This window comes from Sceloporus undulatus, chromosome 4, assembly GCF_019175285.1.
Source record: "Sceloporus undulatus isolate JIND9_A2432 ecotype Alabama chromosome 4, SceUnd_v1.1, whole genome shotgun sequence".
NCBI classification, from domain to species: domain Eukaryota; kingdom Metazoa; phylum Chordata; class Lepidosauria; order Squamata; family Phrynosomatidae; genus Sceloporus; species Sceloporus undulatus.
The window spans coordinates 125,728,359-125,746,482 of NC_056525.1; the positions used below are offsets into that span (position 1 = coordinate 125,728,359).

The window sequence follows — 18,124 nt, forward strand, 5'->3', positions numbered from 1 at the left end:
GTAATTAAGAATGAATCAATATTTTAATTAAAACCTCTCATTGCTTTATCCTTTAGATCAGTGATTCCCAAACTCTGGCTTTACAGGTGCTTTGGACTTTGGCTCCCAGAATCCCAGACTATTGGCCAAGATGGCTGAGGTTTCTGGGAGCTGAAGTCCAAAACACTTGTAGGACCAGAGTTTGGGAATCCCTGCTTTAGATCCTTTGTTACATGACCTTAGGGTCTTACTCTCAATTTGTCAACAGGCCATAACTAAAATCCATAATTGTAGCCCCAAAACCTGCCCTCGACTTATAGATGAGGTCGACTTAGAGCATAGAGTGTATATACGGCAATTGTGTAACATGATTTAATAAGAAATACAAATTATATTTAAGGCCGGGGTATAAGTACCCTAATAAAGAAATAAACAAATCCGCAAGGGTTGGGGCACAAGGCCCCTGTGAATGTGGAAAACCCACAAATAACAAAAGCACCATGTTGTTTTTTTCCCTGAGAGAAGGATGCCTCTCTAGGAATCTCTAGGTCCTCCAGAGCAACTCTGTGGCCAACGCCCGACAGACACTGACCATAGAACTGCGCTGGAGGAGCTGCAAAGGCCCAGTGGAGGGTTCTCTCTAGGAGTCTCTAGGCCAGTGATTCCCAAACTTTGGTCTTCCAGATGTTTTGGACTTCAACTCCCAGAATTCTTGGCTGTTGTCCAAGCTGGCTGGGGCTTCTGGGAGTTGAAGTCCAAAACACCTGTAGAAGGACCAGAGTTTGGAAATCACTGCTCTAGGCCTTTCAGTGCAACTTTTCGTTACAGGTGACCATAGAGTTTCACGGGAGGACCCAGATATTCCTAGAGAGGACATAGTAATCCAATCTCAAATCCGCAAATATGGAGGGATGAGTGTACTGTATTTATACCCCACTCTTCAGCCACAAAGGCTGACGAAGGGTTAATTAGACGGTTAATTACTAAGGATTCTGCATGGAGTGGGAATAGCAGGGGACGGAAGCCTGAAGGGGAAAAAAATCCACCGAGCTCCGTTGCGCCAGCTTCGTTCCTCCTTGACTACTTCCCTGCTTTCCTCAACTCGCTCACTCTCCGCCGCTGAAAGCGATTGGCCGCCCAGGTTGCTAGGCGACCGGCTTTGGCTCTTTCTGCGCAGGCGCGTCACCCTTTGCCTCCCTGCGTGCCGTCGAGACCCAGAAAGAAAGGCTCTGTCTTCAGGGGCGCAGGCGCAGTGCAAGCTTCGACCCAGCGGCGAAGTGTTTTGCCTGTTGCCCCGCCCCCTTTGGCTCGAGGGTGGGAGGCGGGGCTTGCGGAGGAGCCAATCAGATGCCGCAAAGGGCCAGGGGCGGGGCAGAGTTTGCGCTGTTGTTGCCCCCATCGCCCCTCGCGCTCAGTCGGGGGTAAAGGGAGAGGCTGCGCAGAGCGGAGTTGTTGCCGTCGTCGAGGCCCAGCAGGGATGTCGGGAAGCCGGCAGCCGCCCCAGCACTCCGCGGCCCCCCAGGGCTCTTCCTCTTCTTCCTCGGTGACCACTTCGGCCTCTTCGGCCACCGCCCCGGGCTCCTCGTCCTCCTCGTCGTCGTCCCTGGGGGCCCCTGCGCGGCCTGTGCTGGTGGCGGCCGCCGTCTCCGGCTCTTCCAGCGGCGGCCTTTCGAGGCTGGCGGGGGCTGCCCGGGCCGGGGCTGGAGGAGGAGACGGAGGAGGAGGGGGAGGAGGCAACAACAGCAGGAAGAGGCCTCTGCTGACCCCGCTCTGCAATGGCCTCCTCAACTCCTACGAGGACAAAAGCAACGACTTCGTCTGGTGAGTGGCGCCCGAGGAAAGGGGGGCCATGGAGGCCCTTGGGCAAGGCACGCTCTCTCAGCCTCCCCAGGATGGCAGCCATGCCAAGGCCTTCCTCCTCCTCTTCCTCCTCTGGGGGAACCTTGTCCAGACTGGGCGCCTCGGTGCAAAAAGGACGTTGAGAAACTGGAGCCATGTGTCCAAAGGAGGGCGACTAAAAGGGTGAAGGGGCTGGAAACCATGAAGCCCTATGAGGAAGGACTCAGGGAGCTGGGGATGTTTCGCCTGGAGAAGAGAAGGTTAAGAAGTGATATGATAGCCCTGTTTAAATATTTGAAGGGATGTCATATTGAGGAGGGAGCAAGCTTGTTTTCTGCTGCTCCAGAGAACAGGATCCAGAACAATGGATGCAAGCTGCAGGAAAAGAGATTCCACCTGAACATTAGGAAGAACTTCCTGGCAGTAAGGGCTGTCCGACAGTGGAACAAACTCCTTCGGAGTGTAGTGGAGTCTCCTTCCTTAGAGGTCTTTAAACAGAGGCTAGATGGCCATCTGTCAGGGATGCTTTGATCTGGATTTTCTGCATGTTCTTTTCCAACTCTATGATTCTATGAGACAAACTCCACGATAGCTTCACCTGTCATGATAGACTCAGGTGTGTCCCAGCTGCAAAGGAGGGCCAGGCACCACAAAATGGAGGGCCTTCGAGAAAGAAACAAGGACATGACCCAATGAAAGCTAGAAGCACTAATATACACTCATCCCTCTATATTTGCCGATTGGATTACTATGTTTTCTCTAGGGATATCTGGGTCCTCTGGCGCAACTCTGTGGTCAACTTTAACCAAAAGATGCACTGAAAGACCTAGAGATTCCTAGAGAGAATACTCTACTAGCCGATGTGAAGTCGAAGGCTTTAATGGCCGGCATCCGTAGTTCTTTGTGGGTTTTTCAGGCTATGTGGCCATGTTCTAGAAGAGTTTATTCTTGACGTTTCGCCGGCATCTGTGGCTGGCATATTCAGATCTTTGAAGATGCCAGCCACAGATGATGGTGAAACGTCAGGAAGAAACCCTTTGAGAACATGGCCTCATAGCCTGAAAAACCCACAAAGAACTCTACTAGGCATTTGTATCTCCTCCATTGCAGTTCTGTGGCCAGTGTCTGTCGGACGTTGACCACAGAGTGGCCCTGGAGGACCTAGAGATTCCTAGAGAGGTGTCCTCTCAGGTAAAAACATGGTGTTATTTATTATTTTTGTTATTATTTTCCCATATTCACGAGGGTCTTGTGCCCCTAATCCTAGTGAATATAGAGGGACAAGTGTAAGTATATATATAAATCCATAGTTCTTAGCCAGGCTCAAAACAAAGGACATTTCAGAATTTCTCCTGGGCAGAAAGTTAAAAGGAAGGGTATCATCCTCGAAAAGGAGGACGCCTGGGTCGCCGTAAGTTGGAAATGACTTGAAGGCTCACATACACCTCTTCATTAATAAGGAGATACGTGTCGCCTAGGTTTGCAACATAGTTGTAAGGATAAGGGGAAGTAGGGATTATTCACATAGAATCGTAGAGTTGGAAGAGGCCACAAGGGCCATCCAGTCCAACCCCATTCCGCCATGCAGGAACTCTAAGTCAAAGCATCCCTGACAGATGGCAATCCAGCTTCTGTTTGAAGACCTCTAAGGAATGAGACTCCACTACACTCCAAGGGAGTGTGTTCCATTGTCGAACAGCCCTCACTGTCAGGAGGTTCCCCCAAATGTTGAGGTGGAACCTCTTTTCCTGTAGCATGCATCCGTTGTTCCTGATCTTGTTCTCTGGAGAAGGAGAAAACAAGCTTGCTCCATCCTCAATATGACTCTCAATCAAAGCATACGCAACAGATGGCCATCTAGCCTCAGTTTGAAGGCTTCCAAGGAGCCTCCCTTCTTGGATGTCTTCAAGCAGAGGCTGGATGGCCATCTGTCAGGTATGCTTTGATTGAGAATTCCTGCATGGCAGAATGGGGTTGGACTGGATGGCCCTTGTGGTTTCTTCCAACTCTGATTCCCTTCAAATAGTTACACAGGGCTCAGGTACCAAAATTCTTCTGCCAGTAAAATGGAGACTCCTTCCCTGTTGTTCCTTACAATTCCATTAAGCAGAGGGAGATGCCTCAGCATTTGAGGAGACGTAGTATCTGAGCCTATTCTATAACAAGTGGCACTTCAGACCCACAGGTGGCTCAGCCCTTGAGTTCCTGGTCGAAGGGACCCTTGAAGTAAGGTTTAGGAGAATTCCTGGTGTATTTTCAGAACATTGCATATTTATTCCGAAGGAATTTGTAAGAACTACATCTAGTTTTATTACCAGCAAACACATTTGCAGCCTTGGGGCCTGTGTGACAACAGGTGAAAACAGTTCATACATCTGTTAACACATTTTTGTCCAAGTTAATGACAACAAACATTGCAGTGCACACCTAATGTTCAGAGTGTTTCACACAGACTGTCTTGAGACTCCTTTTGTCAACCCACTAATTAAGGCTGGTGTTACTACCTTAATATTTCAGAAACAGGTACAGTATTACTCTCTTTCAGTTATTGTGCTTTCTCTTAAGCTACCCTAAAGTTCATGAGTATAGCTTGATTTGAACTGGGAATAAATTTATAACAGCTCATGTTCTTAAAGCGAGTGCCTACATGAACATGCCACTTGATTCCTTTGCATGTGTTCATTAAAAGTTGATTGTGTGGACCAGCACACATCTATAGAAAAGCATTGCTAATACCTTCTTGATGTTGGCTCTGTGACAGGTGCCTCAAACATGCAAATCATTGACTTTTGTGGTTCTTAACTGGTAGCATGTGTGACCATGGAATAATAAGCAGCGTTATTGTGTTGTGTGTTGATACTTTGTAGTAGTGCCTCTCCAAATTAGGAAAGTGGGCTCTTTTTGTTAGGCCATGTTCTTATTTTAGAATGCAGATATGTAAACACTGATGCAGATCCAGTACTTTTCTGCCAAGAAGCTGCTTATGTCACTTAGGTTTCCTTTTCTCGTGCTTATCTATTGTGGATTAAGTGACTCTGTGCCAGCCATGGGGGAGTGTACAACCAAATTGGGCTACAAATAATTCTGCTTTGGACAGTTGTTCCATTACCAGAAATGTCACACAAAAGCTGCAGTTGGATGATCATACGTTGGAATGCAACTGGCTCCCTCTTCTCTTGTTGTTGTTGTGTGCCTTCAAGTTGTTTCTTACCTATGGTGATGCTCAGGCAAAGCTGTCACTGGGGGTTCATGCTAAGATTTGTTCAGAGAGGGGATGCTTTTGTCTTTCTCTGAGGCTGAGAGTGTGTGACTTGCCCAAGGTCAACCAGTGGGTTTCATGGCAAAGTAGGGATTTGAACACTGGTCTCTAGAGTTGTAGTTCATTGCTCAAATCACTACACTATACTGTCTCTCATCTTCCTTTCTAGGTGGACCTGAATGCAATGCAGAAATCTCCATTTATCCATAGCTTCCCATTTAAGGAGACTTGGGGAACTATGGCTACAAGCTTTGCATTCAGCTGGGAGTGTAAACCAACTTTGTACAGTGTTTTAATATGCCAGCTGTTTCATATTTACCTTATTAAGCCACAGCATGTTTAATTGAAATAGGGCAGTGAGTTCTGCCTAATTTCCAAAATTCACACATCTTGTTTTTCGAGAACAGCAGCAGCACAGCAATGAAAGCTGTGTGACAAACATGTTTGGCTAGCTGATGTCTATCTTGGAGTGCAGAATGTAGCTTTACATTCTCAGTATGTACTGTGTCTCACTTCTACAGTGCTTCACTAGTGTGGACTCTTTTACCTTTCTTAAAGCATTGTTTCAAAACTAGCACCACCACCACTTTCTGTGTGGGCTGTGAATGAATTTTCCTTGTTTTATATTTTAGGTGCAAACAAAAATCCATCAGTGATACCTTTATTGGCCAACCGAAACGCACAATATACTTGCTGCAAGCATTTGGTTGGCCAATAAAGGTATCATTGATGGGTTTTTGTTTGCATTTGTTAAATGACCAACACAGCTACCCCTGAGTGTTTTCTATGTTTTAGGTAGTTATAGATAGATATTTTAGTCTTATTTGCAGAAGAGAGCAACCCTTTAAATAAGCTGGTTAAGTTCTTAGTCTATAAAGGTTTTTATTTCTCTGTTGGGAGCTTGCAGAATTTGAGAAAGAGCTACATTTCAGTATTCTGCAAATCAGGGAGAACCCCTCAGTGGCTGTTCTCAGGCTGTGGAACTTCTTTCCAAGGGACACATGACTAGCCCCCTCTCTGTTCTCCTTCTACCAACAGGCAAAGGCTTTCTACTCAGGCAGGCCTCCAGCAACTGCCTCCATGATACAGTTAGAAGTTTTAAATGGGTGATTTGGATTTAAAGTTTTAATTTTATATATTATTACTGAGAGGTTTTGATGGATTTGTTTTGAACATATGCATGGACTCAGTGAGGGAACCATGGGCCTGAGCCTGCACACAACCTGAGCAGAGAGGTAGAAGATAGCGGGGCTTGGAGGTGTGTCATGCATAAGGTTAGTTGACTGGAAAGCAGCTAACAACAAAAACAATTGATTCATGTTAGAGCATATTTTAGTATGACAAACTTAATTTCAGTTTTAATACATATAGCTTATTGTGGTTTTTTTTTTAGTTTTGCTGGAAACTGGCTTGAATTCTAACTATGGGAGAAAGGTGGGAGAATCAAATAAAAACATAAAAAGAGACCTCTTTTAAGATTCCTATGGTTATGTTCTGCCTCTCTAGCCTGCTCACTCACCTGCAAGTATGTAGTTCCTCCTTTTATGTGACTGCTGGGCTGGTGCTTAAATGCAAGGCTGAAATAGACACTAATCTGATACAGCAGTTGGGAATTAAAGAATCAAGGAACTGCTGTCAGTCTTGCTCCTCAGAAGGTTTTTTTTTAAAGATTGGTTCTTCGCTTGGGACTTCGTCCTTTCTGTTGGCATTTATATTATGTTCTACCCATTAATAAGATCAACCTACATATGTAGGATTTATGAAAAACCTTCATTTTCAAACGAGTCTGCTGTTGTCATATCAGTCTCATTCTTTGGAGTCTGGCTCGTTGATCTTGAGGGATGAAGCAACTGTTACTGAAATTATAAACTCCATTTAAGATAATGTAATATTAAGTTGTTATCTGTTAAAACTTCTGCAGTGAGTACAATCAAAGTGATACAGAAGTTGTGTTTTTCTTACACTTAGAAGTTACATTTTGGAATAGATTGTGATTGTAATTGGCATAGTTAGCATAGTTCAAAACTAAAGCTTCTTCTTGCACACTCAGCTTAGAACGCAAGTGGATTGGCAGAGATCACCTGTTTCTAATCTACAAATGTTTGATTATTTTGCTCCATCCTTCACCACCTTTGCTACAGGTAAAAAAAGGATCAAGGCTAGCATATAATGTCTCAAGTTGCCTGCAACAGTTAAAAAAAAAATTACACTTAGGAAACACCATGATAGGTTTGCCTTAGGGTCATTATAAGTTGGAAACATTTGAAGACACACAATACTACCACCAACATATAAGGCATTAGAATGAGGGTATACGAATCAGCTGAGCAGCATGTTTATGTTGGATCAGAGCTTGGATGGCCAGTGTTGTGATGGAAAGAAGGTACTATATAAATAAGGGGAGATGCTTCCACACCTGTGTTCTTGCAGCAGATGGCTTAATTCTAGTAAACACCAAATTGGTGTTAAGAATTTAAGGCTGTGTAAGTATATTGTGAGAGTATGTCAGTCAGTTACGGGATTCATTTTTGTTCTGTTTCTTTTCACCAGTTTCTCTCTTTTTAATTTTTATCTCACATAAAGCATGTGACGCAGGGTAAACTGTCATATACTTTCTATCTTGTGTCTACATTCTGACTCTCTAGATGACTTTGTTGAGGGTATATAGCATAGATGATTCTCTGAGAAGTTTCCCTAACTTCCTTAAAGATGTTGTTGTTTTTACTGCCTTTGGGTTGACTTTGATACTTGGTGACCCTGTGGATGAGATCTCCAAGACACCCTCTCTCCACCTCCCTTCTCAGGTCCTGTAGGACCAGCTCATCCATGTCTTCCCTGATCGAATCTAACCATCTGGCATGTGGTCTTCCTCGCTTTCTACTGCCTTCCACCTTTCCTAGCATCATAGGCTTTTTTGATTATTTAATTTTCCTCACAGTGTGGCCAATGTACAAGAGTCTCAATTTAGTCATCTTGGCTTCCAGAGAGAGTTCAGGCTTGATATTTTAGAGCCACTTTGTTTGTCTTCCTGACCGTCTGTGATATTCTCAGTATTTTCCTCCAGCACGCCATCTCAAATGAGTTGGATTTCCCCTCTATCTGCATTACATTGTCCAACCCTAACATCTCTATATGGTGATTGGGGATACAATGTTTGGATGATCTTAGTTTAGTGTTTACACTTAATGGTCTTGTCCTGTTCAAGCTGTCTCAGGTCTCTGCTGGGAGAAAGGTGGCATACAAAATAAATAAATAGTTGCCCTTCCCAATCCTAGTCTTCTGATCTTAATTGCAGTCTATATTCTGGTCAATATTTGAATCAAGGTATGGGAACTCTTTGACTATTTCAGTTTTCTCGTTGTTGGGGATGAATTCTTGTAGATCTTAAGGATGCTTGAAGCATATTTGCCAATGTTTTGAGTGTCACAATTTTTTATTATATAGAAAAATTCTGAGTATGTGTTATAATTCTGAGCAATCCCAGCAAACCTAGCAGTTATAGCATAAGGAGATAGACCTTTTATGGATCACTCATTGGTCAAACAACATGAAGGAGAGAGCGAGAATGAGTAAATCTCAAAATCTGGAGTTAATAGTGAGAATTTTAAAAATACTCTGAGAGATGTTAAGTCCAGACTGTTGGTCCCAGTAGATCGTACTCATCCTGACTGCTGTTTCTCAAAGGTGGTTTCATTTGAAATCATTTAAGAGAAAAATAGTTTGTAGACTAATACAAGATGAAGTGGAGTGTGGCTGGTTTTAGCTGATAATTTCAGCCTTGGAGGCTTGTAGACTCTGTTTTTCTCTGTTGTTTGGTAATAGGGAATGCTCAGGAAGGTGCAAAATGAGTTTGGCACCTTTTCAGCAGAGTTTGTTACAGTGGTGAAAATCAATCAGAAGGAAACTCCATGCAGTACTGAGGACTAAAGCCTCTGAGATTAGACCATAAACAGAGCCTGTACAAAGTGTGTGTTGGCTGGAATCAAAGGTCACAGGCAGGATGAGAGTTGGGGCTAAATAATTAGGGTCTTCTGAGGGAAGATACATTGTGGTTGCAGGGGAGGAGAGAAATCAAGGGAGGCTGTGGTAAAGAAGTTGGGATCTTCCTGTGGAGTCACATTGATGAAAGGGGAAGGCAGGATAGATGGGAAGCAGGCTTACAAGTTCATTTTTACTGGTGAGTTTGGCTCCCTTTGATGTCTGCTGAGAGCACTGTGAGAGGCACTGTTAGGCACTTGAACTATCAGACAAAGAAACAGACACACATATTGCCTTACTGGACTCCTTGGAAGGAATTTGGGTTTGGCAAAACAAGGGGAAAACTGGAGAACAGGGAAGAAGACCAAAGAGATTGACCTGTCAAAGGAAATCTGGCTGTGATCCTTTCCATCAGCTGGGCCAAAAACAGGTTTAATGATAGAATGAAGTCCTCCCCTTAATAGTCAATGGATACTAAGAAAAGAGATAAACAGGTAGAAAGTCAGACAGTGTGTATGGGAAAGGCGTCCTGAAGATGAGTCTAAGCTGGAGAATTTACCCTTTCCTTAGCCCTGCTAGACTAAGGCTGGGTCACTTAGGTGGGCCAGTGGATCATTGTCTTCCCTGGGATCCTTGTGGAATGGCCCAAGTGCTAAAAAATGAAAACAAACTCTCAGAATGGAAGTGACCATAAGTCCACTTCTGGTTCTGATATTAAAATTTCTCTCTGTGAATACATGCACATGTTGCAATCAGTTTAAAATGTAAATTGCCACTCCTGAGAGTTTGAAAGAGGCCATTCACCTTTTTAAAAAAGGGGGGAACAAGGAAAAGAGTGGACTATGGGAGTTGGTGTGTGTGTGTTAGGGATACATGCAGTCTCAGGACTACACTTTACTCACCTATGTACTAGTCCAGTGATGGTCAACCTTTTAGAGGCCGAGTGCCCAAAGTGCAACCCAAAACCCACTTATTTATTGCAAAGTGCCATGTCCCTCTGGCTTTCTAGTAACAAACTCTGGCAAACTCTGTGATGGCACACGTGTCCAGAGAGGGCTCTGAGTGCCACCTCTGGCACGCTTGCCATAGTTTCACCATAACTGAAAAGCTTTTCAATGTTCCAGTTGTGATAGGACAAAAGAAGAAGAGTGCTGGCTATTGTAGCTGTATTTCTTTGGTTTCCTAATGTAGGCTTGTCCAATTGCTTGTCTAAAGAGACTTCTCATGAGACAGACTGAGGAGTTTCGATTACACACCATCTGCCCTGGAAGACTGAAGCCCTCATAGCCACTCTCTGTCCCAGGCCAAGGTTGCATACCTGTAACTGTAGTTCTTCACATGGTCATCTGAGAACTCACAGTGCAGATGCAGCCATAGTCAGTAAAGGTGAACCATTTCTCAACAAAAGAAATTGTAAATATTTTAATAACAAATAAAAATATTAAGTAGCTTGGGCACTTGAAGGTTAGTTGGGAAAGCAAATTGAACTTAGTAATAGTGAATAGATCTATTTATTCATTTATTTTGGTAATTTTACTATGTACCCTTTTCAGGTACAATATCGAAGGAAATCTATCTTTAATTTATGCTGCTTCAATTAACCTCTCTGTGGTTTGATACATGTTTTACTTTCCAACATATTTAGAGGGAATATTTCAGGAGCAAATACTATATTTGTAGCTTTACACCATTTGCAGGAAATGTTCCAACCATTATTTAGCTGTTTTGAACTATTGCATGTGGAGTTGTTTGAATCTGTGAAATGATCTCTGCAAAATTCTGTATTTTCCATTGGATCCCAATGATGGCATTTAAAATGTTTTGAAGTTATATGCAGCAATATTAAAATGTATTTTCTTTTTTCTAGCCCTATCTGCTTTGATATGATTGAAGAAGCATACATGACAAAATGTGGGCACAGCTTCTGGTAAGATTTATAAGTAAGATAATTATTTATAACACGTGTGAGAATTTTATGGGTGCATCTATGTGAATCCTTAATATTATGCTGGAACTACCCCTGGACCATTTTTATAGGATTAATATCATCCACAGAAATCAATCTGCAGTTTGGAAATAGCACACATACTTAATAGGCAGTGCTGTAAGCAGTTTTCCTATGATGACCAAGCATCCAATAAATGCAATAGGAATAGCATGTACATTTCTATACCACTTATCAGTGCACTTAAGCACTCCTTAAGCGGTTTACAAAGTGTAAGTAATTGCCCCCCACAAGCTGGGTACTCATTTTAGCAACCTTGGAAGGATGCAAGCCTGAGTCGAGCTTGAGCCCCTTGGCTGCAATTGAACTCGCAACCTTACGGTTTTTTGTTATTACCACTGTGCCACCAGGGCTCCTGGTGCATGTGATCAGTCTATATGTTTAGGATGGGGAGAGACTTCCATTACAATTAATATTAACTGGAAAACAAGAACAAGAATGTGTAACATGAATGTAATACATGAAAGAGTGGCTTTGGATGCATAGTGCAGAAGAATATGGGATTCCCTCTTTTTTGACAATTATTTATCTTGAGTTTTGCCTGTCTCTCAGTGTGAAATAATGACTCAGCAACAGTTTGTAGTTATTTACTCAGTGTAATGGACACCAATTATTAATTGTTTAGAGACCCTTTTCATCTTCAGATACTATAATTGCCCTTGTAATCTATAACAAGATCCAGATAAGGGGTTGCATTAGGGTTACAGGGTATGATTTTTTAAAATTATTTTGTTAAAAACTTGGTAAGGGATAAAAGCTTTTTCTCATTTTTTTTACAAAAGGAAAAATTGTCAGAAAACTGGGGAAAATGCAATATTAACACTCTTTATCAGCTGAAAGCCACACTGTTACTTTGGGAATGTAAAATGTATTATGAATAATTTGTTTTAGCATAAAAATTATCTTGTTGGGTATATTTAGATATACTTTAGTCAGGCAATAATTATATACTTTATACATTTATTGCTGTTTTATAAGTGGAGCACAAAGCTTTGAATTGTAAGGTCTTGAAACTTCAAAGTCTTGAATCTCTTTGGTTCCTTACAGTTTATGAAGAGTAGGCATCAACATCAGCAGGAATAAAACAAAACTATTTTATTTCCCTCTAGTCCTTGCTATAGTGAGCCAGATATAAGACATTCATTTCTATATAAAGAATTGAGGAAAGGAAAGCAGGACTAAGAATTACAGTGATCTAATACTGTAAAAATCTCCTTTTTACGTAGTTTTCATTATTCCATAATCCATTTTCCACAGGTTTTAACCAGAGGAAAAAAAAATTAAGAAAAAAATGTGATAAAGTTTTTACCTTAACTTTTTCTGGTGTTTTTCTGGACCTTCACATCTGTAGCTTTTACAGCTGTTGTCTCCAGAACCGTATGTGTGAAGTTGTTGGTAGGCAGCAGAGAAGACAAGAGCTGCATCCAGTACTTCAGAAATACTTTAGTTTGACACCACTTTAATTGCCATGGCTCAGTGCTGTGGAATTCTGGGAATTGTGGTTTATTGTGGCACCACAGCTCTGATAGAAAAGGCAAAATGCCTCACAAAACTACAATTCCCAGTATTCCACAGCATTGAGCCATGGCAGTGAAAGTGGTGACAAACTGGATTATTTCTGCAGTCTAGATGGCCCCAAGGTTCTGGAAGAAGTTGGTTTTCCCCAAGTGGACCTCTGCCTCTCTCCAGGTTATATTCACTTGTTTGCCCCTTGATGTCAGAAGACTGTTTCATCACTGAATATTTCTTTTAGAAGAGTTAGTACAGGGATGATTTTCTGATTTTCTCATCCCAGAGCAAACCTTTGTATCCCTCCAAAACTATCCCAGATAGTTTAGGCACCCTTTATTATAATCGATGGGAGGGGGACTCCACTATTTTGAACACAAATAATAATACTAGTGATGCTCTGTGCAGCTAATTCATGCAGATGAGGCCAAAGAGTGGATCAAAATGCACAGTGAAATGGCATATAAAAATTAGTAGGAATGAGAAATAGTGTGCAGAGCTGCTCAAATATTTATCTTCTTAGGCACCACTACAGTGGTACCCCGGGATACGAAAGCACCGCGTTACGAAATTTCCGGGATACGAAAAAATACTATAGGAAAAAACTGTTTCGGGTTACGTTTTTTTTTTTCCGGCTTACGAAAAAAATTTTTGGTGCTTTTCGGCGCTTTTTCGCACGAAATCGCGGCTTTTAGCGCTAGCGCCTATGGCTTTTTCGGCTTACTAACGATTTCGGGTTACGAACGGCGCCGCGGAACAGATTATTTTCGTAACCCGGGGTACCACTGTACTTGTTTCTTAGATGCCAACAGTAATTTGGCTGAAATGCTGGTTTTTCTGAATATGAATGCTGAATTTTGTATGTTGTAAATTCTAGACGTTTTCTCACTTTCCTTTCTTCTGTATGTGACTCTTACGTAGATAACTCAGTACATAGAATTTAGAAATATTAAGTCTATTACTTTGTCCCCAAAGAGTTGTAAGTGTTACGGTTTTGTACAGACTATGTCTAAAAATGAGATGCTGAATACCTCCCTGCCCCTGGAAAGCTAGCCAAACTTGCAACTCAAAACTTCAGAGACTTAAGCAAGGAGAGAGAGAGCTTGGTTTACCAAGGTGATTGTAGTAAAAGCAGCCATCATTTAATCCCCTCCACATCTTTCACGAGTCAGCAATCAGTCCAGTAGAGCAATCCAAAGTGGTAATCTGAAAGAATAGTTAGAGTCCAGGCAGGGTTCAAGGTAACAGGCAATCAGTCCAACAATGAGCCAACAGCAAGGCTTTTCCTAAGGAAGATGGATGGTTTTCAACCATAGGGAGGTGCTGGGATATTTATAACCCATCCTGGTCTCGCAGGTGTTCCTTATTAACAGCCTGCTTCTTACTTAACCACAGAGAAAGCTATCATCAATCCCTTTTCTGGCATCTCTGTGGGGGTAGGCACTGATAAATCTGGCTCATCATCTGAGCGTGGGGGCTGTGGTGAACCTGTGGCTGCTTGGAACTTAGTCCTTGTGTTGGCTGCAAGCTCACTTCTTGGGCTACTGAAATTGCTGCATGCTCCCTGGGCTCTCAGTCTCTTCATCTGAACTCTCAAATCCAGAGGAGAGACAGGGCATGACACCCTCTGCATTCTCTCTTTGGTAAGTAGTGTTGTTGTAAGTTAGGGGATCAGAAAATAAAGGTGTAATCTACTTTATAGAGCTAAAGTTCTGACCTATCCTTGACATCAGGCTCTTTGTGCCACAGCCTCAGTTCCTCATCATACACTGGCACAAAAATAGAACGTGGTGCAACTGAGCTGATGTTCCATCTTCTTATTGTACAGACGCCTCTGTTTTGTTTTCTGTGGTTCTGATTTGTTTTTTCCCTCCTTGAACAGCTACAAATGCATTCATCAAAGCTTGGAGGACAATAACAGATGTCCAAAATGTAATTATGTTGTGGATAACATTGACCATCTTTACCCCAACTTTTTAGGTAAGTCTCCTGATTTTTGGCTATATGTTCTTGATTTTTTTTAATTTCAGCTAGAATTTCAGTAAGCAGAAATTGAATTAATTGACTGCTGCCTTATTTGGTGAAGTTGTTGAATTGAAACAACTTTGCAAGATAAAATCTTTATGCAAGATATGTCTGAAAACTTATTATTTAACTTCTAGGGTAGTTGTACATAAGCTAGTGCTTGTAGGCAACATGTGCCCACCCCAAGGTCTTTTGTGCTGTCTTCTTGTCCCCGCATGCAATACCTCAAATCCCTTTCCTTGATTGGAACAACCATGATGGCTCCTTCAGCACTGTTATTGGTGGCTTAGAACCAGCAATTCTGTCAAGAATACTTGGGTAGGGCAGCGAGTGGAAGAAGGAGGCCAAGTTGCTTTCTGCTCCCTTCAGCAGCCTGGAAGCAGTTGACTGCTGCTTCCAATGTACTGATGGGACTGTGAAAACAGCAATGAAATCAGAGGCTCATTTGGAGGTCCAATTCATATATCTCATTGTGACTTACAGATAGCTAAGATGACCTAAAACCATGTACATGCAGTAATTTTTTAAATTTAGCAATAGAGAATGGATGCAGATGATAGATTACAGCAGAGAACCATTTATCAATCTTTGGGGCTTCTGGTTATAGGTTGTGTTTTTTTTGGTTATCAACATTTAGATATATATATATATATATATATATATATATATATAGAGAGAGAGAGAGAGAGAGAGAGAGAGAATATAGTCTATAGAGTATAACATTAAGATTTTAAGATAGAAAATGGGAGGCCTTGTGTGTTAGGGGTTGTGTGTATTACTGGGATCTAATGCTGGGTAGAATGCCTACTCATGCGTTAACAAGCTAAGAGAGCACCCACCAGACATAACCAAGAATAAAACAAAGGTAAGTTCCAGGATGGCTAGTGAAACTGGATGACAGCCAGATGTTTAGATTTAACAATGCATGGTTTGTTTGTATTAGCCCCAACAATCTGATTGAAGAAGAGGATTGTTGACACAAATGGGGTCCACTAGAGATCTCTTATCTCATTGGACCAGACAGAATAGCCGATAAGTTGGGAGAGCCTAGAGACAAATAAAAAAGCCAAGAGAAGATAGCAATCAGATTGCTTTGGCAGACTGCAACAGATGAAGAGGAGGTTATGATGTAGCCCCTGTCTGCTCTTCCAAGCCGATAACTTGTTAAACAACTCAAATATGCTAATGCTGGTAAGAACCAATTGAGTTATGCTACAATAATTTGAATCCCCCACTCAGCTGTGGAAACCCATTGGGTGATGCTGGGCTATTAGCCTCAGAGGATGACAATGGCAACCCCCTTCTGAAGAAACTTACCAGGAAAAAACCCATGATAGGTTTATCTTAGTGTTGTCATTCCACTCCGAGGAATTGCTACATTGCCACATACACACTGAATGTGTATTCAGTGTGTTGTAAGTGACTTGAAGGCACACAGCAGCACATAACAAATATAAACCATGCAGATTTTTTCTGCATCAAATATTTCCATATTCATTTGGCTGTTTTGCAAAAATTGGATTTATACAGCTTGTAAAATTAATGTGCCATACATTTTTTTGAAAAAGTAAATTCAGTTAAACTTGGTAGATCAGATCCCCTCTAAGCAGTGAAAATTTCTTAAATTTATAATGAGATTCCTCCCCCCCAAACCAACACTGCCATACCTTTAAGGAGGATGCACGCATCTGCAAGCATGTAGTTGTACAGTATAGGGCTTACAGTGCATATCCTGTACACTAAGATGTAAACCATATGGATTTCAGTGGAACGTAATCCAGGATAAACCTGTTGGAATGCAATCTTAATCTCATGTGAACTCATGATTTACAGAGGGTTCTCTTGTACAAAGACTAATATTCAACACATGAATGTGTGGTAAGCATAGTGCCCATATTTATATGTCATGTTCAGCTACCCCAGGACTCATCCAAAAAACTTGTCATGACCTGTTTTTGGGAGGTGGGCCACATTGAGAATAATTAAACCTAAACTTGAAACCATTTAAAAATTTCCTGACCTAATTAAAAATTCATTATTTTAGATTAAAAACAGCCTTTCCCCCCTTTTTAGGAAGTGCTGAAGTAAAGGACAGGTGCATTCCAGACATTCACAGAGTATTAAACAGTCTAAATTTTGCCTGTGTGAGAGGAAAATAATTTTGTCTGAAACGTGAATGGTCTCTCTGATCATTTACCCAGATGGCAATGTTTCAGGTAGTGTGCAAATAGGTTGGACTTCTTCAAACACTGTGGATCCCTGAATATACTGTTACCTCTGTGGTCTGCCTGCAGTCTTTCTACACTAGAACAGTGTGGATCTACTGGGAAATACTTCTGTAATGAATTATTGACTTTGGATGCATGTATTTTATACTGTACTGAGATATAGCACACAGCTACCAGTGAGATGAATGAAGGGTTTTAGTGTTTTTCACGAACATCTTCACCCAGCCCCAGCAAACCATAATAGTGATTTTACAGGGTGGAGAAAAAGTATTTTTGGGTTCATCTCTCATACACATTCAATGTGTATGTGGCACTGTAGCAATTCTGAGTGAATTTTATGTAAACTCTGTTGCTGCTTCAGTCACCTTCTTTTTCTTAGATATCTGGTAGTTCTTGATGTAATCTCAGCGAATGTGAAGGGATGAGTGTGTATGACAATGTGTCTGGCTCCTTATCTTTATTCACTGCTTTTTTCCATTCTTTTGTCTTTTCCTTTCCTTTTTTTTTTTTTTTAGTGAATGAGCTTATTCTTAAACAGAAGCAAAGATTTGAGGAAAAGAGATTCAAATTGGACCATTCAGTGAGTAGCACCGTATGTCCCATTTTCTTACTCTCTTTTTATTTCTGATCTTATAGGGAATACTTTTTAAGTTGTACTGATCATGGTGACAAGTGATGGAATTACAAAACTATGAGTGTGTACTGTATTTCTGTCTTCCAAGCAGCTGAGGAAATCTTTCTCTTTGATACACTGCTCCCCCATCTAGTTAGGCAAGATGATATTTAGAATCCTGATGATAAATTATATAACTGCTTTGCTGTTTAAGGTCGCTAACATTGTCTGTAGAGGTTTGAATGTAGAATCAAAGCTTTTCCTATCTTCCCCATTGCAGCTAGTCTATAGTTTTCTCTGGTGACACCACAGGCTTTGATACTGCACAAGAATATCAAAGATTATTTTTATAGTACAGGCCTTAAATACTTTTAATTGTGTATAGTGACTCACTTAGAAATACTGTATATACAAAGGAGGCACTTAAGTTCTTCTGGAAGACTTAAGTTCTTCTGGAAGACTACTGATTCCTGAAGTAGGTTCTAATTCTGAAGAAGCTGTGCCAGTTGTAGTGCTATGGTCTCACCAGACAGCTGGTTAAGCTTTTCAAGAATAAATATATTTATGAATGATTCCTGTACAACAAATTATGTGGATTTCAGTAGTTAAAAGATCTGTTAAACATCGGGAGACCTATGTCCAGAACACACTGCAGAAATAATCCAGTTTGAGATCGCTTTAACTGCCCT

At 41.6% G+C, this 18,124-nt stretch overlaps 1 protein-coding gene across 2 annotated transcripts in view; it reads left to right on the forward strand.

The window, feature by feature from the left end:
* Positions 1-1,402: 1,402 nt before the first annotated feature.
* Positions 1,403-18,124, forward strand: part of COP1 (COP1 E3 ubiquitin ligase) — a 163,244-nt gene continuing 146,522 nt past the window's right edge. The window contains exons 1-4 of one of the 2 annotated variants that reach the window (XM_042462790.1): positions 1,403-1,800; positions 10,923-10,982; positions 14,452-14,549; positions 17,338-17,414. In XM_042462790.1, the coding sequence (XP_042318724.1) occupies positions 1,457-1,800; positions 10,923-10,982; positions 14,452-14,549; positions 17,338-17,414 (579 nt within the window). In that variant the 5' untranslated portion in view covers positions 1,403-1,456. The remainder of the gene's footprint in view (positions 1,801-10,922; positions 10,983-14,451; positions 14,550-17,337; positions 17,415-18,124) is intronic. The other variant, XM_042462792.1, reaches the window with a different exon arrangement.